Here is a 23,634-nt window from a genome sequence, read left to right on the forward strand (position 1 = left end):
GAAGTTAATTTTTCGGGTCCAGTGACCATTCTTCATAACTGTTGTCTACCCTCTGTGTAAAAAACCTGTCTCTCGTATCTCCTTTAAACTTTCCCACTTTTACCTTAAATCAATGTCCCCCAGGAATTTATATTTCCACCCTGGGAAGAAAAAGACTCTAACTATTCATATTCTGGTGGTAGATGCCTGGAATGCACTGCCAGGGGAGGTGGTAGAAACAGACCCATTAGTGAAGTTTAAGACACGTTTAGACAGACACATGAACAGGCAGGGAATAGAGGGACACAGACCATGTGCAGGCAAGATAATAAAATGTGAGGCTGGATGAACACAGCAGGCCAAGCAGCATCTCAGGAGCACAAAAGCTGACGTTTCGGGCCTAGACCCTTCATCAGAGAGGACAGCATAGTCATGTCTGTGCAACCATGATGCCATTCTGAACTAATCCAATCTGCCTGCACATGGTATCAGAGATAATGGGAACTGCAGATGCTGGAGATTCCAAGATAATAAAATGTGAGGCTCGAAACGTCAGCTTTTGTGCTCCTGAGATGCTGCTTGGCCTGCTGTGTTCATCCAGCCTCACATTTTATTATCTTGGAATCTCCAGCATCTGCAGTTCCCATTATCTCTGATACCATGTGCAGGCAGATTGGATTAGTTCAGAATGGCATCATGGTTGCACAGACATGACTATGCTGTCCTTTTCAATATCCTATTTGCTGTGTACAAAATAATTGCAGAAAATCCACATTACATTGTTAACATATTTGCTACTCTGTGCTTCAAAGTCTCAACAAAGAATTTTAACTGGAAGTGACAGAAGATGTCATCTACAGTGCTATCAAGCAGCACCTTCTCATCAATAACCTGCTCAGTGATGCCCAGTTTGGGCCACTCAACTCCTGACCTCATTACAGCCTTGGTTTAAGCATGGACAAAAGAGCTAAATTCCAGAGGTGCGGTAGGAGTGACAGCTCTTGACATCAAAGTGACTTTCAACCGAATGTGGCATCAAGGAGCCCTACCAAAATTGGAATCAATGGGTATCAGGGGAAAACTCTCCAAAGGTTGGATTCAAACCTGGCACATCGGAAGATGCTTGTGGTTGTGGGAGGTCCATCATCTTAACTCCTGGACATCCTGCAGGAGCTCCATAGGGTACTGTCCTAGGCACAACCATCTTCAGCTGCTTCATCAGTGGCCTTCCCTCCATCATAAGATCAGGAGTGGGGATGTTCACCAATGATTGCACAATGTTCATCACCATTCATATCTCCTCAGATACTGAAGCTGCCCATGTTCAAATGCAACAAGATCTGGACAATATCCAGGCTTGGGTTGACAAGTGGCAAGTGACATTCACACCACACAAATGCCAGGCTGTGATCATCACTAATAAGAGACAATCTAATTACTGCCCCTTGACATTCAATAGTGTTACCATCTTTGTTTAGCCCCACTATCAACAAAAACAGGTCAGAGGCTAGGAATACTGCAGCAAGTAAATCACCTCCTTATCCTCTAAAGCCTGTCCCCCATTTACAAGGCACAAGTCAGGAGTGTGATGGTAATGCAGCCTGCTTGACTGGCATAAAATTGACAAGCATCCACCCTCCACCAATACTAAATAACCTTAGTGTGTGCTATCTAGAAAGTGTACTGCAAAAATTCACCAAGGCTCCTTAAACAGTACTTTCCAAACCCATGACCACTATATTCTAGAAGGACAAAGGCAGCAGACACACAGAAACACCATCACCTGCAAGTTCTCTTCCAAACTAGTCACCATCCTGACTTGGAAACGTATCATAGTAACTGGATCAATATCCTGGAATTCCCTCCTTAATAGCACATGGACTGAAGCAGCTCAAAAAGGCATCTTACCACCACTTTCTTAAGGGCAACCAGCATAGGCAATAAAAATGCTCACCAGCCAGCGATGCCAACATTCCATGAATAAATTAAAATTATAAGATGGAAGAGAATAAGCAATTTATTTAGCCCTTCATATCAGTTTAACCATTTAATGAGATCATGGCTGATCAGATTATCCTCATTTCCCTGCATTTTCCCTACGGCCCACTGTCGTAAATAATGTTAAAACTTCACTCCACACTGAGTGAAGAAATTTCTCCTGATCTCTGCATTAACTCTCTAAGACTGTGCTCTCCAGTCCTAAATTCTTTCACACAGATAAAACAAACTTTCTGCAACTAAACTGCCAAGTCACCTCAGAATCTTGCGTGTTTCAAGAATATCACGTCTCATTCAAAATTGCTACCAGTACATCCACCAACTCTGTATAGTATCCTAAGTTTCATTCTTCTCCTCCTTTTTTCTCTTGAACGTTCAATAATTTTGGAAGGCTATTCGTGGTCTTCTATGTCAAGACTGTGCAAAGTATTTATTTCACTCTTCTTGCATTTCTTGATTCCCCATTATTTGTTACTCAGCTGCATTCTCTTGGATGCCTTCGTTAGCTTTAGCTTCTTGCTTCCTTTTAATACATTTAAAAGAGTTCTTGCTGTCCATCTTGATATTACTTACAATGTTCCCCTTAAAACCTATTTCCTCCCCTATTTTTAATGCCAGATGCCCTTTGTTTATTTTAAAACTTTCCCAATACTCTAGGCCACCAACGTTCTATGCCATATTGCATATTTTTTCTTCTAATTTACATAGAAACATAGATGATAGGAGCAGAAGGAAACCCTTCAGCCCTTTGAGCATACTCTGCTATTCTTCACGATCATGGCTGATTATTCAACTCAATAGCCTAATCTTGCTTTCTCTCCATAAACTTTGATTCGATTCACTCCAAGTGCTGTAGTAGCTAGTGGCCTCTTGAATACATTCAGTGTTTTGACATCAACTACTTTCTGTGGTAATGAATTTCACAGACTCACCACTTCTTGGGCGAAGAAATGTCTCCTCATCTCTGTCCTAAACAGTCTACTCCGAATCCTCACACTGTGACCGCTGTTTCTGGACACATTCGCCATCAGGAACATCCTCCCTGCATCTACTCTGGCCAGTCCTGTTAGAATTTTATAAGTGTCTATGAGATCCCTCTGCCACTATCCTTAACTTCCCTGATTAACCTTGAATAGTTTATCGCCTTCCGTGAATACATCTTTCTCACTGGGAAACATCTTTGCTTTAAGTTATAAAGTATTTTCCTAAACATTTACAATTTTTCCTCAACCACCTTTACTCCTAAACCTCTTCCTGAATCCACTCTAGCTGCAGTTTGAAGTTATTTTTAGCCAATTTAGTGGCAAAGGAATGGGAATCTATTTTGTTTGTTCATGGGATGTTGTTGTCACTGGCTTGGCCAACACTTATTGTCCTTCCATAATTGCCCTGGAGAAGGTGGAAGAAAAGTGAAACAAATTCTCATTATGAACATTGCTTAGGATACAGATGTCATCCTTGAGGAACCAGAGAATGATTTTCTTTTATTCAAACATGGGATGTGGGTGTCATTGGCTAGGCCAACTTCTACTGCCAATCACTAACTGCAGGGGTTAGTTAAGAGTCAACCCCATTGTTGTGGGTCTGGATTAATCTTCGGCTAAACTCCAAAAGGATGGTAGATTGCCTTCCCTAAAAGACATTAGATAAACACATGGGTTTTTACAACAATTGACTGTGGCTACTCAGTCACTATTAGACTAACTTTTTAAATTCATATTTTATTGAAGTCAAATTTTATTATCTGTCCTGGCACGACTTGAACCCAAAGCCTCAGAAACAAAGATAAGAATTTCTGGAAAAGCTCAGCAGGTCTGGCTGTATCTGTGGAGGGAAATCAGAGTTAATGTTTTGGACCCTTCCTCAGAACATCAGCCTAGTGCTCTAGCTTACTAGTTCAGTGACTTTACCACTACACTTCCAGCTCCCTTTAAAGATGAACATGATTAATTACATAACACAACAAGCTGGGAAGATATATAAAGTCAGAGAGATGAACTACAAAATCATTATGGAGATGCTTTACAGCATTGAGCATGAGGATTGCATGGGGTTAAGATGACGTAGGGATAACAGAATGATCATAAGTATTAGATTGCCCTAACCAGCATACAAAAAATTTTCTTTAGATTGGTAGTTGAAGTTAAAACACAAAACTGGAATTGTGAGAAGAAACAGTCATATGGTGTTGAAATTTGGTTTTTCAAAAGGTATTATCAAAGCTGGGAATGAAAGAATCGAGATTTTTAGCGAGGAAATGTCAAAGAAATGCAGATTAAAGCGAGACAAGGAATTCCTGGATGTGCAACAGGTATCTGAAGAATTGTACAATCTTCAACATATTTTATATGTTTTAATAGCATAAAGAAGAAAAGCAGGGATGGGGGCTTTCCACTGTTGAAATGTTTGAAGTGAAAGCTGGTGAATATTACGCAATACGCTGCCTGGCCCATCAGTGTTTCTGGTGTAGTCCTGAGGATATAGTAAAGACACCTCGAGAGGTTTGAATTGGAAGTGCAGGACATTGTGTTCTTTGTGAAATGGGATCATCTTCTGGAAGTTGACACATTAAAATGCATTTACACTACATGCTGCATGCACAGCTGATGGTGTGGGTAACCACAGAATTAATCATGTTTGGATACTGTCAGAAATCAATAGCCTTAATCAACAGATTCAATGGGCTTCTACTGCTGCACAGCAAGAACGACAATGATAGAAGAAACTATAAGACTATTCTGCTAGGGCCTGTCATCATCAAAGATTTCACTTTCAAAGAAAACTGCATGGTGACATTTCAGCACAGAAATAACTTAGCAGTACAAGCACATTACAGCACATGCTCCTAGAAGCCAACAATAGGAACAAAAGAAAGCTATTGAAGCTTGCTTAATTCTCCCTCCTGACTCTTCTCCCCTCCCCATTGTTTAGTTTGTCAGAGTTACTTCTTATGCCCAAGCCTCCCAATAGTTCTGTCCAATATCATCACCTAAGCAAAAGTCAACCTTCTAGCTCAAATATAATAGAAAAACTCCAGTGGGATCACTTAGAAATAAATGGGAAGGGGGGGGCAGGAAACAAACAACATAGAGCATAGAACAATACAGCACAGAACAGGCCCTTCAGCCCTCGAAATTGCGCCGACCTGTGAACTAATCTAAGCCCCTCCCCCTACACTATCCCATCATTATCCATATGCTTATCCAAGGACTGTTTAAATGCCCCTAATGTGGCTGAGTTAACTACATTGGCAGGCAGGGTGTTCCACGCCCTTATCACTCTCTGAGTAACAACTGTGGGAAATCTAGAATAAAAACTTAACTGTATTCACACATCAATCAGCATCTAATAGAGTTAAATTGTCTAAAACTTTGAGGTTCCAAAAATCATGTGGCTGAGAACACTTTGTAAGGCTGAAACTCAAAAGATCTTAACATAAACAGGCTGAGAAACAATGATCATGTTCCCATGCGACATATGAAATTAATGAGATTTTTCTGATAAGAAAGATGACCAGAGATTTAATCTGGAGAAAAACAAATACATTGAGAAGGATAAAAGTACAGTATGAAAGAAAGAAATAAAGAGTAATGAGCCATAGCAAAGTCTTTGGATCCTCATATTTTATGGTCTTTCAAGAGTTTGTTGATCAATTACATCATACGTCTAAATGAAGAATTATTACATCGCTAAGCTTTTGACCTCTCTGATAACTCTGGCCTTCACCAGAAAATTAGAGATAAAAGCATGCTATCAAAGTGCTTCATGTAACAGCTCTTCCTATAAAACACAAATGGATCCAGAGCTTTTCTTTGTTGCCATTTGCACTCCCATTTTCTTTCAACACATAGGTGTTTCCTTTCTTTTGGTTTCTCATGACAATAACCAGTCTCTGCCATATACACTGAAAAGTCACATCTCCCCATTGGCAATGAACTAACACGTAAAATGTTAGTTCAACTATTTTCTCAGTAGAGATAATGTGAACTGCAGATGCCCAGCTCGTCCCGGCCTCCTTAATCTGTTCTTCCTCTCATCTATCCCCTCCTCCCACCTCAAGTCGCACTTCCATTTCCCACCTACCAACCTCATCCCGCCTCCTTGATCTGTCCGTCTTCCCCTGGCTGACCCATCCCCTCCCCACCTATACTCTTCTCTCTACCTATCTTTTCCTCTATCCATCTTCGGTCCGCCTCCCCCTCTCTCCCTATTTATTCCAGTTCCTTCTCCCCATCCCCCTCTCTGATGAAGGGTCTAGGCCTGAAATGTCAGCTTTTGTGCTCCTGAGATGCTGCTTGGCCTGCTGTGTTCATCCAGCCTCACACTTTGTTATCTTCTATTTTCTCAGTAGATGCTGGTTGACCAACAACACGTTTCCAACAACACATTAATTTTGTTCCACCCTTGCATGTTCATGGGTCATGAGGGTGGGATAATGGAATATTCCAGAAAAGAATTACTGTTCTGTGTTCTTATTTATATACACTGTTATATCTCATACATAACATGGGACTCGCAGTACCATTTCTTGATGTTTTCTGCAACCTAAATGTGATAACATTTTAATGACCTAATGTGACAGTATGGCGAAACAATCATGGAATCCCTACAGTGTGGAAGCAAGCCATTCAACCCTTTGAGACCACACCAACCCTTCAAACTGCATCCCACCCAGACCCACCCCTGTAATTCCCATAGCTGACCCACTTAGCCTGCACATTCCGAAATACCGTCGGGTAATTCAGTATGGCCAATCTACCTAATCTGCACATTGTCTGTGGGAAGATACATAGCACCTGGAGGAAATCCATGCAGACGCATGGAAAAATGCAATCACCACAGTCACACGAGGGTGGAATTGAACCTGGGTCCCTACTGCTGTGAGGCAGCAGCACTGACTCCTGAGCCACCGTGCCAAGTCAGACATTGAAGGACACAAAATGCCACATATATAAAATTTAGAATAGATTTAATGCACATTTTAAACATTTGCTAAAAATGGAAATAGCACTCGGGGACAGATCTAATTGGGGTAAAACATATCACAACATACCCAGTTAGTTAGATTCCTTCCTGCCTCCATCAACTCAAATATGTCATGCCCACAAAATTGCAGGAAGTGTGAGCCGATTGTGGCAAATCTTGGGCAATGAGGCATTTGAAACTTTCCTGATAATGAGACCAACAGACTATCAAAGAATTTGCTTCATTCGTACATAGGATGTGGGCATCTCAGGTTGGGCCAGCATTTATTCCCCATCCCTCATTCTGCTGGAGAAGGAAGTTCACTTGTTGCATGGTTTTATGCCCACAATCACGAGCTTAGGTTCAAGACTGTCTTGTTGAAGAGAAAGCAAGGTCAGGAACTGTCTTCACACTTATTAAGACTAAATACTACAGCATGTACCATTCAGGCATCTACCAGGCTCCTACTGTTTGTCATCATCCATCTGGGAAAGGATACTGATACACAAGTGTCACTACTCCTAGGCTCATCACAACAGTTAAAGATTTAATCATATACCTCAAAGTTCCCAATTTTTCTGTCTGATGAATACAGGTTTCTGTACTTAGCAAGAAGCTACTATTTATTACTCACAAAACCAGTTCTAAATATAGGTAAATAAAATTTAAATTATCAACTTATAACTCTAACTCTTCTTAACCCCTGTATACACATGCAGATAGCTGCCGACAACAAAAATACTTGGATGTTATGGGTGGAGACAAAATATCAAGGTGAATACAATTGCATCAAATCCAGTTTGCAGGATTTTACAATATGTACTTTTGCTTTTCCTGAGTCCTTCTGATCTCCAATTTTCTTCTTTCAAAGCCCTTTCACTTCTTTATTACAGGCAAGGCAGTTGGTATATTAATTGTTCAGTTTCTCTGACTAGAATCAGCATCTTATAGGTCACTGGCAAATGAGAAAAGCAAGCTACCACCCACTTATTTGTGCCTACTCCACAAGGAGGGAGAGAGTTGATGCCTTTTTAAGGCTTGGAGTAGATGCATGGCATCATTAGAAGGTTACTCTAAAGTCTTAAAGACCTGACACAGCAGTGTGGCAAGCTGCCTTCTTGAACTGCTGCGATCCTTGAAATTTAAGAACCACCAAGAAGAGAATAACAGGATTTTGTTCCAGCAACAATGAAGAAATAGTGATAGAATTCCAAATCAGGATGGTATGTGACTTGAACAGCAAGTTGCAGATCGTGTTCCCAAAAATCTCTTGCCCTTATCCTGCTGAATGGGAGAGGGCACAGGTTTACAAGGTGTGTCAAAGGAATCTTGGCAAGTTACTCCAGTGCATCTTGAAGGTGGTACACACTGCTGTCACTGTGCACTGGTGGTAAAGGGAGTGAATTTTGAATGTGGTTGATAGGATGACAATCAAGCACATTGTAATGTCTTGGATGGTGTCAAGCTCCTTGAGTGTTCTTCAATATGCAACCGTTCAGTGGAGAACATTCCATCACATTTCTGACTTGTGCCTTGTAGATAGTTAAGGGAGACATAAGGAGAGTTACTTGGTACAGATATTCTATCCTCTGACTTGCCAATAGGTTGCAATTGCCCTAGCTGGATTTGTTGTGCTTTTTGTACAATGAGAAATAAGAACTAAGCAAGAGAAGGACTAAGGAAGGGGCTAAGTAGTAGAGAGTAGATGAATTCAATGCCAAGGCAGGAATACAAATTATAATAGTGGAGGGAAAGTTAGATAAAGAGGGAGAAAAATGGAGACAAAACAAAGGGTAAAGAAAATTAAGAAAGGAATTTAACACTTTTAAAATCTCTGTTAGCAATACAAAGCCTGAACGATTGAAACACATGATTCAACTTGTTCATTTCTCAGTATTTCTTCCATAATAAAGTCAGAAGTGGGGATGTTTGCCAATGATTGCACAATGTTCAACACCATTTACGATTCCTCAGATACCGAAGCAGTCCGTGTTCAAATGCAACAAGACCTGGACAAGATTCAGGATGGGCTGATAAGTGGCAAATAACATTTGCGCGACACAATTGCCAAGCAATGACTATCTCCAATAAGAGGCAATTTAACAACTGACCTTTAATATTCAAAGACGTTACCATCAATGAAATCCCCCCTATTAACAACCTGGGTGTTACACATTGACTAGAAACTTAACTGGACTCATCATACAAATACATACATACAAGAGCAGGCCAGAAGCTCAGAATACCATGGCGAGTAGCTCACCTTCTGATTCCCCCAAAGCCTGTCCGACTTCAAAAGGCACATGCCAGCACTGTGAAGGAATACTTCCCACCTGCCTGGACAGATGCAGCTCCAGCTGAAGATGGTTGAGCTGAGTACACTACCCTGAGAAAGTCCTGTTCAAACGTCCTGGAGCTGAGATGACTGACCTCCAAACACAACCATCTGCCTATATGCCAGGTATGACTTCAACCAACAGACAGTTTGCCCTTTGGTACCAGTTTTGCTAGGGCACGTTGATGCCACACTCGGTCGAAAGCAGCCTTGATGTCAACGGCTGTCACTCTCACCACACCTCTGGAATTCAGCTCTTTTGTCTATGTTTAAATCAAGGCTGTGATGAGGTCAGGAGCTGAGTGGCCCTGGCGGAACCTAAACTGGGCGTCACTGAGCAGGTTATTGCTGAGCAGGTGCTGCTTGATAGCGCTGTTACTGACATCTTCCATCACTTTACTGATGATTGAGAGTGGACTGATGGGGTGGCAATTGGCCGGGTTGGATTTTCCCTGCCTTTGTGTACGGTGCATTCCTGGGCAATTTTCCACATTATCACGAAGCTGTGTGTGTTGTAATTGTACTGGAACTGCTTGGCTCATGGTGTGGCAGTTCTGGAGCATAAGTCTTTAGTACGATTTCCAGAATGATTTCAGGGCCCATAACCTTTGCAGCATCCAGTGCCTCCAATAGTTTCATGCTATTACATTAAGTGAATCAGATTGGCTGAAGACTTGTTTCTAGAATGATGGAGACCTCTGGAGGAGGCCGAGATGGATCATTCACTCGGCACTTCTGGCTGAGGATTGCTGCAAATGCTTCAGCCCTATCTTTTGCACTGGCTTGTTGGGATCTTCCATCATTGAGGATGGGGATATTTGTGGAGTCTCGACCTCCAGTGGATTGTTCAATTGTCTACCGCCATTCACAACCAGATGTGGCAAGACTGCAAAGCTTAGATCTGATCTGTTGGCTGTGGGGTTGCTTAGCTCTATCTATCACTTGCTGCTAATGTTGTTGGTCATGCAAATAATCCTGTTTGGTAAATTCACCAGGGTTGGCGCTTCATTGTTAGGTATGTCTAGTGCTACTCCTGGCATGGCCTCCTGCCCTCTCCATTGAGCTTTGTTGATCCCCTGACTTGATAGTGATGCTCAGCATGGAATATGCTCGGCCATGAAGTTGCAGAATTCTGCTGCTGTTGATGGCCCACAGAGCCTCGGGAATGCCCAGTCTTGAGATGCTAGTTCAGTCTGAAGTCTGTTCCATTTAGCATGGTGATAGTGCCACACAACATGATGGAAGATATTCTCAGTATGAAGTTGGAACTTCATCTCCACAAGGACTCTTACTGAGACTGTCATGGACAGAGGCATCTGTAGCTAGCAGATTGGCAAAGATGAGGTCAAGATATGAGGTATGTTTTTCCCTCTTGCTGGTTATGTTGTTTGTCTTCAACACCTGCGGCAGATCCAGTCTTGCAGCTATTCCCTTCAGTACTTCTGCTGAGCCACTCTTGGAGGTGGACATTGAAATCCCCCATTTTGTGCCCTCGCCATCCTCACTTCTTCCTCTGAATTTGAGGGAGGATGGTATGTGATACTCATCAGGAGGTTTCCTTGTCTAGTTCAATCTGAAATCATGAGATGTCATGGGGTCCAAACTCAATGTTCATGACTCCCAGGACGAGGGAGGTATGCTACTGTGTCACCACCTCCGGTGGGCCTGTCCCGCCATTGGGACACGACATATCCAGGGATGTTGGTAGTGGTGTATGGAACATTGTCTGTAAGGTATGATTCTGTGAATATGACTATGTCAGGCTGTTGCTTGACGAGTCAGTGAGGCAGCTCTCCCAGCCTTGGCACTTCTTGTTTCTGCTGTTGTTGTTTCTGGTGCTTAAGTCAATACTAGATAGCAATACAATTGTGTTTCTTTGCCGACTGACACAATTGAGTGGCTTGCTAGGTCATTTCAGAGGGCTTTTGAGAGCCAACCACATTGCTGTATTTCTGGAGTCACATGGAAGGCCAGACCAGGCAAGGATGGCAGTATCCTTCCCTGAGGGAAATCAGTGAACCATTTGCTTTTTCCTTCCTCACAACCTGCAAAGGTTTCGTGGTCATCAGTAGATTTTTAATTGCAGATTTTTAAAATCAAATTCAAATTCAACCATCTGTGACGATGGGAGTTGAAACTAGGTCCTCCGAACATTAGCTGAGTTTCAGGATTAGAACCACTTGGCCATTACCTTATAACTCAAAGCCATCTGAATATGCAATTGCTGTATTTGTATGAATATAGAACAGAGTTTTTAATTTTCTCTTTTTTTTGCTTAAAATGTCACTGCTAATCAGAGAGACATCCTCTCCTGCTTCAAATGACCCGCATATGAACTGATAATTACCACTAAGGTTCAGTCTTAGTGAACTAACTGATTGTGACTGCGATGTCTAAAATGTCAGTATGTATACCTTTCAAAACCATTTTTCATGTCTTCTCACTGTTTTCCCTCAGCAACATGAAATAAACTGTCCAAAGCACAGAATGCCCCTGGAATGTTTGCAGCACAGGCTTCAAAGTCATTTCAGAACACAAACACTCAAAGCCTCGTAGATGGCACAAGACTTCACAATATTCATCCCACAGAAGATAAGAACAAGAAATTTATTCAAGACCTTAGTTTGCAGCAGCCAGATTATTTTGTAATCTTTTGGGCATGGCTCTGTAAGAAGAATATAAAAGTAATGAAAAAAGTGTGAGGCTGATTTGCTTGAATGAAACTGGAAATGAATGGTTATAACTATGAAGGCAGACACAGTGTTATTATAGTTTTTCTTTAAAGTATTGAGATAATTAATGGTTGACCTTAGCAAGGTCTTTCAGTTTTATGTTCCAACTTTGTGCTTACACAGATTCTATAAATATTTAAAAACTAGGAATGTAGAAAGTTATGTGGCGTAAGGAAAGTAGATTTTGGGTTAGTGGGTGGAAAATGCGCTGACTGGGAGGAGGTTTCAGCTGTTGGCTGGAGTGAGACCCTCTGTGGTGCAGGCTCAAAGTGCCGACTGGCCAAATGTACCTATTTTCTATCTCTCTACTTTTTTGTATTTCTTTTCAGGAAGGACCATAGAATCATGTGCCACCGAAACACTTGAATGGCCAATCACTGGTCGGGCGTTGGGGGGAGGTTCGCATAAAGATGTCCTCAGGGGATGAGCAGGAGGAGTTTCACCACTAAGGGCATTGCTTGATGGGATTTCTACGACCGTTCTGTCCCAGTACCTCATGAAATGTCCCTCAGCCAGGCACACCATCCTCAGGGGTCTACAAGCAAATACATGAGAATTCGTTTCTCATGTTGACAACATGGTGAACCCACCTTTTACTGGATGAATACCATACAGAGTGACACTGCTGTATGTCCCAGTGATTGGCTGGTCTAAGGAAGCAACATATTTCTCTGTTCCTAATAGGCAGATTACAGACCATAATCAACCAACTCAGGCTTTCAAAATGCAAAATGAAATGTTTACTTTTGGGTATTATTTCACAATTGGGCAGCACTTTTGAAGCAACATCAAGAGCATTAAGTTTCTAGGAGTTATGATCACCAATGTTTTATCCTGGTCCACCCACAATAACGCAACAGCCAAGAACGCACAAGCATGCCTCTACTTCCAAAGGAATGTAATTAATTTGGCATGTCCATGAAAAATCTTACTAGTTTTTATGAATGCATCATTAAAAGCATTCTACCCAGATGCATCACAGATTGGTTTGGCAACTGCTCTGCCCTGGACTATAATAAAGTGCAGAGAATTGTGAACACAGGCCAGTCCACAGCGCAAGCCAACCTTCTGTCCACTGAATCTATCCACATTTCTGGCTGCCTCGGACAGGCAATAACATAATGAAAGACCCCTCTCACCCGGGTTATATTGTCTTCCAACTTCTTTTGTTGGGCAGAAGATACAAAAGATAAAGCCCACGTACCAACAGATTCAAGGACAGCTTCTTTTTATTTCCCTTTATTCGTTAACAGGATAAGGGCGCCACTGATCAGACAGCATTATTGCACATCCCTAATTTCCCAGAGGTCAGTTAAGAGTCAACCACATTGTTGTGGGTGTGAAGTCACATTTAGGTCAGACTAGGTAAGGATGGTAGTTTCCTTCCTTAAAGGACATTAGTGAAGCAGACGGGATTTTCCCAGACAATTGACAATCGATTCACAGTCATCACTAGAACATAGAATAGGACTGCACAGTACAGGCCCTTTGGCCCTTGATGTTGTACCGATCTATTATCCTACTCTAAGATCAAACTAACCAGCGTACCCTTCATTTTAATATCGTCCATGTGGCTTAAATGTCCTTAATGTATATGACTATACTATCACTGCTGGCAGTGCATTCCATGCACCCACGGCTCTCTGTGTGATGAACCTACCTCTGGTATCTCCCCTATACCTTCCTCCAATCACCTTAAAATTTGCTCCCTCATGACAGACATTTCCGCCCTGGGAAAAAAGTCTCTGAGTATCCACTCTATGCTTCTCATCATCTTCGACAGCTCTACAAGTCACCTCTCATCCTTCTTCACTCCAATGAAAAAAGCCCTAGCTCCCTCAACCTATCCTGATAAGATCTGCCCTCCAGTCCAGGCAGCATCCTGGTAAATCTCCTCTGCACCCTCTCTAAAGCTTCCACATCTTTCCTATAATGAAGAGACCAGAACTGAACACAATATTCTAAGTGTTTTATAGAGGTGCAGCATAACCTCGCAGCTCTTAAACTCAATTCGCATGCAAATGAAAGCCAACACATCATACGCTTTCTTTACAACCTGTGGATTTCACCAACTTCAAAATCTCCCCTCCCCCCATTGCATCCTAAAAACCAGCCCAGCTCGTCCCCGCCTCCCTAACCTGTTCTTCCTCTCACCTATCCCCTCCTCCCACCTCAAGCCACACCTCTATTTCCTACCTACTAGCCTCATCCCGCCCCCTTGACCTGTCCGTCCACCCTGGACTGACCTAACCCCTCCCTACCTCCCCACCTATACTCTCCTCTCCACCTATCTTCTCCTCTATCCATCTTTGGTCCACCTCCCTCTCTCTCCCTATTTATTTCAGAATCATCTCCCCCACCCCCTTTTCTGATGAAGGGTCTTGGCCAAAACGTCAGCTTTTGTGCTCCTAAGATGCTGCTTGGCCTGCTGTGTTCATCCAGCTCCACACTTTGTTATCCATGTGGAACACCACTGGTCACAGAGCTCCAGGTTGAATACTTTCCACTACAACCACCCTCTGTCTTCTATTGGAAAGCCAATTCTGTATCCAGACAACCAAATTTCCTTGAATCCCATACTTCCTTACTTTCTGAATGAAACTCAGTCTCTTGAACTTGACTTCTAACTCCACCTCATGCCTTGGGGGGAATGTTATCTTGGTCTCTGGATTAACAGCCTGGTAATAATTTCATGAGGCCATTGCCTCCCCATTCTTCCTGGCTATCATTAGATTTCTGAATGGACCTCTGAAGTTTTAAATCTAATGTTGATTTTGCTATTTGTTCACCTTTTCTGCAGTCATAACATTGTATTCCTCACTCTGTTCTATTACTTTAATGTACTTTGTAAGGTTTGATTTTCCAGTATCGCACGCAAAACAAAACTTTTCACTGTAGCTAGGTACATTAAACAACAATATGTCAAATCAAAGTAATAGAACAATATCTAATATCTGTTCTCTGTAAATGGTCACTGCACTATAGAAAGGATGTGATTGGCTTGGACTGGGTGCAGAGGAGATTCACCAGGATCCTGCCTGGGATAGAACTGTTCAGCCATGAAAAGAGACTGGATGAGATTGGTTTATTTTCTTTACAAAAAAGAAGGCTGAGAGGGGACCTGACTGAGGCACATGAGATTATGAGGGGCATGCACAGGGTAAATACAAAGCAGCTAAAGCCCTTAGTTGAATGGTTAGGAACAAGGACCACACTTTTTTTGGTGGAGCACAAGAGTTTAGAGGGGATTTGAGGAAATTTGTTTGCACCCAGAGGCTGGTGGGAATCTAGAATGCACTACTTGAGAGGGTAGATGAGGCTGAATACTTCACAACCTTTATAAAGTACTTGGATGATCACTTGAAATGTCATGACATTCAAGGTTATGGGCTTCATACTAGGAAATAGGACCAGTATAGGTTTAAAGTAGTTTTGGCAGCTCACACACCACGTGCCAAAGTGAATACAGTGTGGAGCTGGAGGACCACAGCAGGTCAGGCAGCATCAGAGGCGCAGGAAAATCAACATTTCAGGTTTACACCCTTCATCAGGACACTGCACTCTACTGTATCAACTCTGACTCCAGCGTCTGCTGTAGTCTTGGCCGAGTGGTTAAGGCGATGGATTAGACGATCTGTTGCAGTTTCCACGCACAGGTTCGTATCATGCCCACTATGTTTTGGGGTGGCATGGTGGCTCAGTGGTTAGCGCTGCTGCCTAACAGTGCCAGGGATCCACGTTCAATTCCAGCCTCAGGCAACTGCCTGTGTGGAGGTTGCACATTCTCCAGGTGCTCCAGTTTTCTCCCACAGTCCAAAGCTGTACAGGCTAGATGGGTTGGCCATGCTGAATTGCCTTTAGTATCGAGGGGTGTGTAGGTTAGATGGATTAGCCATCTAGCATAGATAGTGGAGTGAGAGTGGGTGGGATGCAATTTAGAGAGTCAGTGTGGACCTGTTGGGCCAAATGGCCAGTTTCCACACCGTAAGGAATCTATAGAATTTGCAGCTCTTGCTATTTCCCATGAGCCAAAATGCATCTTCTGTACTTTGTGATACTAAACACAAATTTAAGATAATCATTTGGGCTTAAATTATGACCAAAAGAACTGCAGATGCTGTAAATCAGGAACAAAGACACAAGTTGCTGGAAAAGCACAGGAGGTCTGGCAGCATCTGTAATGAAAAAAAATCAGAGTTAACGTTTTGGTCCACCGACCCTTCCTCAGAACTGGGGGTTCCACACTTCAACAGAATTTCCACAGTTCTGAGGAAGAAACGTTAAGGACCTGAAACGTTAACTCTTGATTTTTTTTTCCCCCTCACAGATGCTGCCAGACCTGCTGAGCTTTTCTGGCAACTTCTGTCTTTGCTGGACTTAAATTGTGGCTCATTTAAGTTACATACCTTCACAAGCAGGGCACAGCCCTTTGAAGGCAGAAGGATTCTGTCTGAGCATTGTGCTTTTTCAATTATAAAGTAGTGAAAGTAAAACAATGCCATGGTGATGCAGCATTCCTTCTTTGTGCATAGATATCAGGCAGATATTGTTTTGCCCTCCTTTAAAAACCATAGGGCACTGCAGGATTGATTTCAGCTTTCAGGCAGCCTCACTTTATTATTCAGCACTCATTGCGGCATTCCTAATAAATTGGGAGTGTATTGTTTTACCTTTATATCATTTTTCTTTACCTTCACAACTGAATTTTAATCAACATCTTCTTGTCCCCACATGGCCATAAAAGCATCAAAAAAGAGAGAATTTCTTCCATGGGAGCTACAATGGATCATTTTACATTAATCTTTACTGCAGTATGTGTTTCACCTCCATGATCTTTCACCAAAGCAAATTATGCATATAATGTATTTTCTTTGCAAAATAAAATTAACATTTTTGCAAGTATGAGGTGAGTCAGTTTTATTTGCAATGTACAGTTAATAATAACACAAACTCTAGCACAAGAGGGACATTAGGAAAAACACTTGTCGTACTTCAAAAATATTGTACAGCTGGTCATACACAATTGGATCACTTTGTATTGTAGGAAAATATGCAGGTGAAGATTTACGATTTGCTTTCAGGCTTCCATACAGTCCAATTATGTTGGCTTGTCCCAAATTCCCAAGCCTTGTGAGGAGTTTTAAAATCTCAGTAAAAAGCTTGAAGCTTCATGTCTAACCCTTGAATTTCTTTTTTAAACATTGTTGCAACGGTTGACAATGCTTGAGAATTGACTGCCTCTCTTCACCATCTACATCTGAACTTAGTGAGACTATTGAACAGTTTGAATGTTTTGGTTCAACACTCCCCGTCACAGACTTTAGCATCTGATGTTGCTGACACTTTGGTGCTGTTCTTAGAGAATAGTGTTCTATGAGAAGTGATATTTCTGTAGATGACACATTACACCAAAGCCCTGTCTGCCTTCTCAGCTGGATGTAAAATACTCTGCTCTAAGAAGATGGAGGAGTTCTCTCTCCAGTCTCAGCTAAATATTCAGCCCTCAAACAAAATCATACACAAAAAAGTTATCAGCTCATTATCTCCATTCTGTTTGTGGGACCTTGGTGTGCACAAATAGGCTGACACATTTTCTCATTATCTAAAAATCATTACACTTCAAAAAGACTAAATTGCACTGGCTTTCCTTCCACAACACTTAGAACATAGAACATAGAACAGTACAGGTCCTTCAACTCAGGATGTTGTACCGAACATTTTCCCTAAACCTAAGGTCTATCTAACCTTCACCCCTACCTTATACTATCATCCCTATACCTATCTAATTGCCACTTAAATGCCACTTTTGAATTTAAGTTCTCAAAGCATTCAGACTCTTTGTGACCATGCCCTTTCCAGGTCTTCCAGTATATTTTCTCCTGGCCAAGATTCCTGGATGCTCATTTGGAGAGGATTTATGCCACAAGCTGTTCCTGTCAGAATGCTAAGATATTTGCATAGAATAAATGTCGCCCAAACAAAAATGAAGTGCTTTCACTACTTCAATAGTATCTGCTGTTCCTTTGTTCATTTTCCTAAGGGATGTCTGACAGACATTTCTGAACAATTTCTAGCAGTTTGTCCTTGTTTAGCTTAACTAATTTCTCTAGCACAATCTCTAATTTATTACAGTAGATCCTGTACCAGCATTAACTAATTCCAGATTCAGCTCATCACCGAAATCTTTCTCTTTTGTAAAGAACTTGTTTAATATCGATTTCCTTCTTGGATGATTTTCTATTGCCACTCTCTTCTCCTTCCTCACTGTTGTCCCTTGGTACATTTAATAACTCTTTAGTGATGTATTTCTAGAATGCCTCTTAATATTGAGATTTTCAGTGTTAGTTCACTTCCAACCTCAAATTTGCTACGTAGCTACAAATTGAAGTTGTTTTTTTCTTTTTTTTAGGTATGTATTTCTTCTGACAGTAATTGAATGGAAGGTAGGAATTGGGTCCAAGGAAACATCCCCTGTTGGTTTGTGACCAGTGCCATTCCCTAAGGATCAGTAATGTGACTTTGAGATTTTCATCCCATATGTTAGCAACATAGATAAAAGGAAAATGGAGTTGTAGATTCAAGCTTGCAGTTAATAGATCATAACATACAGGAGCAGCATTAGGCCATTTGGCTCATCAAGTCTGGTCCAGCATTCGATCACTACTGACATGTCTCTCAACGGCATTCTCCTGTCAGCGAGTTTTGATAAGATTTGTAGCTCAGGTTGAGTTTCTGGATGTGAGTTTGCTCGGTGAGCTGGAAGGTTAGTTTTCAGACGTTTCGTCATCATTCTAGGTAACATCATCAATGGGCCTCCGGTGAAGCGCTGGTGTTATGTCCCGATTTCTATGGGACATAACACCAGCGCTTCACCGGAGGCTCACTGGTGATGTTACCTAGAATGGTGGCAAAACGTCTGAAAAATAACCTTCTAGCTCAGCGAGCAAACTCACACCCATTCTCCTGTCTTCCACCCTTAATCCCTGTTTCTCTTACTAATTAAGAATCTATCTATCTTAACCAATCTCTGTCTTAAATACACTCAATGACTTGGCCTGCACAGCCTTCTGTAGCAATGTGTTCCAAACATTCACCACCCCCTGACTGTAGAAATGCTTCCTCATTTCAGTTGCAAAGCGTTGACTGTTCATTCTGAGTCATGTCCTTGGGTCCTGGTCTCTCCTACTTGTGGAAACATCTTCTCCATTTCCACTCTATCCAGGGCTTTCAGTATTCTGTAAGTTTCAATCAGATTATCCCTTATCCTTCTCAAAACCATAGAGTACAGGCGCAGGGTACTCAACCGTTCTTTATATGGCAAGCCCGTCATCCTGGGATCATTCTTATAAAACTCCTGTGGACCCCCTCCAAGGCCAGCTGATCCTTCCTTAGATGTGGGTCCTATTATGGCTCACACTATTCCAAATGCGATCTGACCAGAGCCTAATATAGCCTCAGCAGCACATTGTTACTCTTGTACTCTAGCTTTCTTAAAATGAATGCTAACATTGCATGTGCCTTCCTAAATGAACCTGCATGTTGCCCCTTAACAGAATCCTGAATTAGGGCTCCTAAGCTTCTTTGTCCTTCAGATTTCCGATGCCTTTCCCCACTTAAAAAATAGTCTTTGCTCCAATGTTCCTACCAAAGTGCATAACCTCACAGTTTTCCACATTGCATTCCATCTGTCACTTCTTTGCCCACTGCTTACCCTGACCAAGTCCATCTGCAGCCTTCCCTCTTCCTTAACATCATCTGTTCTTCCACCAATCTTTGTGTCATCTGCAAACTGAGCAAAAATTCCCTCAATTCCCACATCCAGATCATTAATGTACAATGTGAGCAGTTATGGTCCCAATATGGAACTCTACTAGTCAGCAGCTGCCATCTGACAAGGACCCATTTATCCCTATTCTCTGACTTCTGCCAGTCAGCAATTCTAATATCCATGCCAATATCTTGCCCCTAACTCTTATCTTATTTAGCAGAGATTCTTGCATGGCAATTGTTCAAATAGATCACATCCATTGGCTCTCCTTATTCAAACTTGCTTGTTACCTCCTCAAAGAATTCTAACAGATTTGTCAGGTATGACCTCCCTTTGACACAGCCATGCTGACTCAGCCTTAATTTACCATACATTTCCAAGTACTCCACAATGTCATCCCTAATGATGGACTCTAAAATTTTACCAATGACCGAGGTCAGGCTAATAAGCCTATAACTTCCCATTTTCTGCCTCCCTCCCTTCTTAAACAGGGGTGTTACGTTAGCCATTTTCCAGTCCTCTGGGGCTCTCCCTGACTCCAATGAAAGATCACCACCAATGCTTCCACAATCTCCTCGGCTGTCTCCTTCAGAACCCTGGGTGTAGTCCGTCTGGTCCAGGTGATTTATGCACTGTCACACCTTTCAGCTTCCCCAGCATCTTCTCCTTACTATCGGTGATGACCTTCATCTCTGCCCTCAACTCTTCTGAAGTTTGTGTATACTACTGGCGTGCTCCACTATGAAGACTGACATAAAATAGATATTCAGTTCTTTTGCTACTTCTTTCTTCCCCATTTCCACTTTTCATAGAATCATAGAATTTTGACAGTGCATGTGTAGGCTATTCAGCCCATCAAGACTGCAACAACCCTCTGAACTTAGAGGCTAGCTTCTCTAACCTCATTGCCCGGCAATCCACTGTTTACTTTGCCTCTCAGTTACCTTTCGTACATCTAAAGAAAATTCTTGCAATCTTCTTTCATATTATTTGCTAGCTTACCCGCATATTTCATCTTCTCCTCACTTATTACTTTCCTAGTTATCCTCTGCTATTTTTTAAAGGCTTCTAAACCTTCTGTCATCCCACCAATCATCACCAAATTCTTTGCTTTTTCTTTTGCTTTCATGCTGCCTCTAAACTTCCCTTGTCAGCCATGGTTACCTTATCCTTTGTACTTGACACCAAGTCAGGAAGCATCATATGTTGTGTTGGTAGGAGTAAAAAGTTACAAAGGGCTATAATCTAAATGTGAAGTAAAGCCATGACAGATGGGCACAAATGTAAGAAAGCTCTCTTTGCATCTGAGGAAGACAACTCATAAAAATGCTTACATGTTGAGATATTAGAAGCTGTGGAAGAGCAAAGGGCTTTGGGGATTTATGCACAAGACACATTAAAGGTGGTCACAAAGTAATGAAGAGGGTTGGTTGCAAATGTGGTGTTAAAATTCAACCTAGAAAAGGGGTTTCTGTGGCTATGTTGTGTTCCAGTCTTTAAAAGCAATTTGTGCTTTGTTAATTTATAGGGCTATTTTGAGGCTCTCTTTGTGGTTGAATGGGGAAGGTGCCATCCTGAAATGGCAGGCAATGATTTATTGCTTTACTTCTGCTGTTTCTATAGCCTTCATATTCCTCTCTAGAGTGACTGCTGCCTGTCTGGAACCTGCACACTGATGGGCAGTGAGTCTTTTGCATATGTAAACCAGGATCATACAATACCTATCAGACAAAAATTAGAACAGTTCTAGACAGAAAATGTTTGGCACACATTTTTTTTCCAGCGCGTACTGCTTGTCCAGCTAAGGCAGAACCCATTATATTATAATTCTTCTATGAGGCCTGAAGGGTTCTACAACACTAGCCCAGTCTGCTGTCACCAGGTTTATTCCTCATCCTTCCCCTTCTCTGAGAAAGATTCCTCTCCACATGGACCCATTCTCTTCCAGCCTGGGAGCTAGGCTACTCATTTGTTCTAGAGTCCCAGGATTGTCCTAGATATTTATTTCTATCCCACACACTCCAGTTGAATACTAATGAGGCTGAAAATGGATTGACCCTTCCTTCACCATCATTGCAAGTATGAGTTCCACCAAATATCCAGCCAAATCATTCACAGAGATTGAATTCTTTATGCCCTATGCTCCTGTGTACTCAATTTACAGCTTTAGGCATATACTCTTCATTTGCGCTAATATGATCACTTTTCAGACTGGATTTCTGTGGTGAGCCAATGGTCCCCACGGTTGAAGGCTATGCCCTGTGGAAGGCAACAATATTTGGGAACATGCGAACTGAAAAGGAAGCCCCAGCAATTTGTCTGTCGGTGTTGGCAGCACAGTGGCTCAGTGGTTAGCACTGTTGCCTCGTTGTGCCAGGGATCCACGTTTAGTTCCACTGTTGGGCAACTGTCTGTGCGGAGATTGCACGTTCTTACTGTGTCGGTGTGGGTTTCCTCCCACAATTCAAAGATGAGCAGTTTCAATGGATTGGCCATGGTAAATTTCCCATAGTATTCAGAGATGTATGGGTTAGCCACGGGAAATGCAGGGTTATAGGGTAGTGGGGTATGAGTCTGGTTGAGATGCTCTTTGGAGAGTCAGTACAAACATGTTGGGTTGAATGACCTGTTTCCACACCATTCCACATAAATGGCACTGATCACCACCTTACTTCAATGTCCTGTTGGTACCCATTGGTAATGGATTTTATGCAGCCACAGACCAACATTTCTTTTAATGAATATAAAATGTTTATTTCTTCATAACTTTGAAACTTGGCTTCCAATCCAACACCGTTGAAGACTTGTATTCTAAAAATCCAGTCCATGGAGCCTCCAGTGATCATTTAACTGATACTGTTATTTGAGACATGGCTTTATACACTGTTTCTATAATCGCATTGAGTATTTAATTTAACAATGTTTTCTTGGAAGTAGAAGGGGATCAACATCTACATGCATTTCTTTCAGTGTAAACTAAAGCCCATCTAAATTTAGGAGAGGAGAACATAAACTCTGCTGCAGAAATATACATCACACTTAAATACAAAATTTGTCATGAACTTCAGGCACTTGAGATCAATTGGTTCAATAGATCAAAAGGTTTTAATTTCTAATAACGTGGCTATGAAAAAAGGTTTTAAATGCAAAAACCCCCTTGGGCAAACAATACAAATAAGTGCTAAATTGAAGTGGAAGCAATAAGTAATCAATTGCAGTTACAATAGTGGTCTATTTATAAGAACTTTAGGCCTTTTCTCAATACAAATTACTTGACAAGAATTAAGCTTTTCGCTAACAACTAACCCCTATCACATATATTACAAAGAACCCTTATCAATAGCTCCATAGTTTATTCTGAGATCACTGAATTTGAATTTGATGAAACTCTAAGTTTAGGTTAATCAATCGCCATGAGTTAAATGAAATAAGTTTCCATACTTACACGAGAATTTGCCACCTCTAACGAAACATTCTGTGGGGGTGCACCAGGCACTGTAAAAACACAAGTAAACAGATAGTTAAAGGAAAGAAGAAAAAAGCATTGAGGAAATTATATCTTACGATGAGCGGGACATTTACCATGTTGGCATGTTAGGTCTGAAAGGTGTAGGGAGTCAGAATCCTCCCAAGGCTCTGGAGTTGAACTCCTTGTTTGGAAACCATATTGTCCACACATCAGGGAAGGTGGAGGTGATCTTGGGGATGGGGTGTACTGAGAATTGGAGGGAGGAGGTATGTCAATTGGCAGGGGAAAATGGCCAATGGGAATGGATGGGGGGGGAAAGGAAAGAGTGGTGGATGAGTTAGGGAAGGGCGGTGTCTCAATCTTGGGAGGAGGGATTTCGGCATAAGTG

At 41.8% G+C, this 23,634-nt stretch overlaps 1 protein-coding gene across 1 annotated transcript in view; it reads right to left on the reverse strand.

Moving 5' to 3' along the window:
- Positions 1–23,634, reverse strand: part of dcc (DCC netrin 1 receptor) — a 931,407-nt gene that overhangs the window by 249,834 nt on the left and 657,939 nt on the right. The window contains exon 12 of the mRNA XM_059643861.1: positions 23,223–23,272. Coding sequence (XP_059499844.1) covers positions 23,223–23,272 — 50 coding nt within the window. The remainder of the gene's footprint in view (positions 1–23,222; positions 23,273–23,634) is intronic.

This window comes from Stegostoma tigrinum, chromosome 1 (assembly GCF_030684315.1).
Source record: "Stegostoma tigrinum isolate sSteTig4 chromosome 1, sSteTig4.hap1, whole genome shotgun sequence".
NCBI lineage: Eukaryota > Metazoa > Chordata > Chondrichthyes > Orectolobiformes > Stegostomatidae > Stegostoma > Stegostoma tigrinum.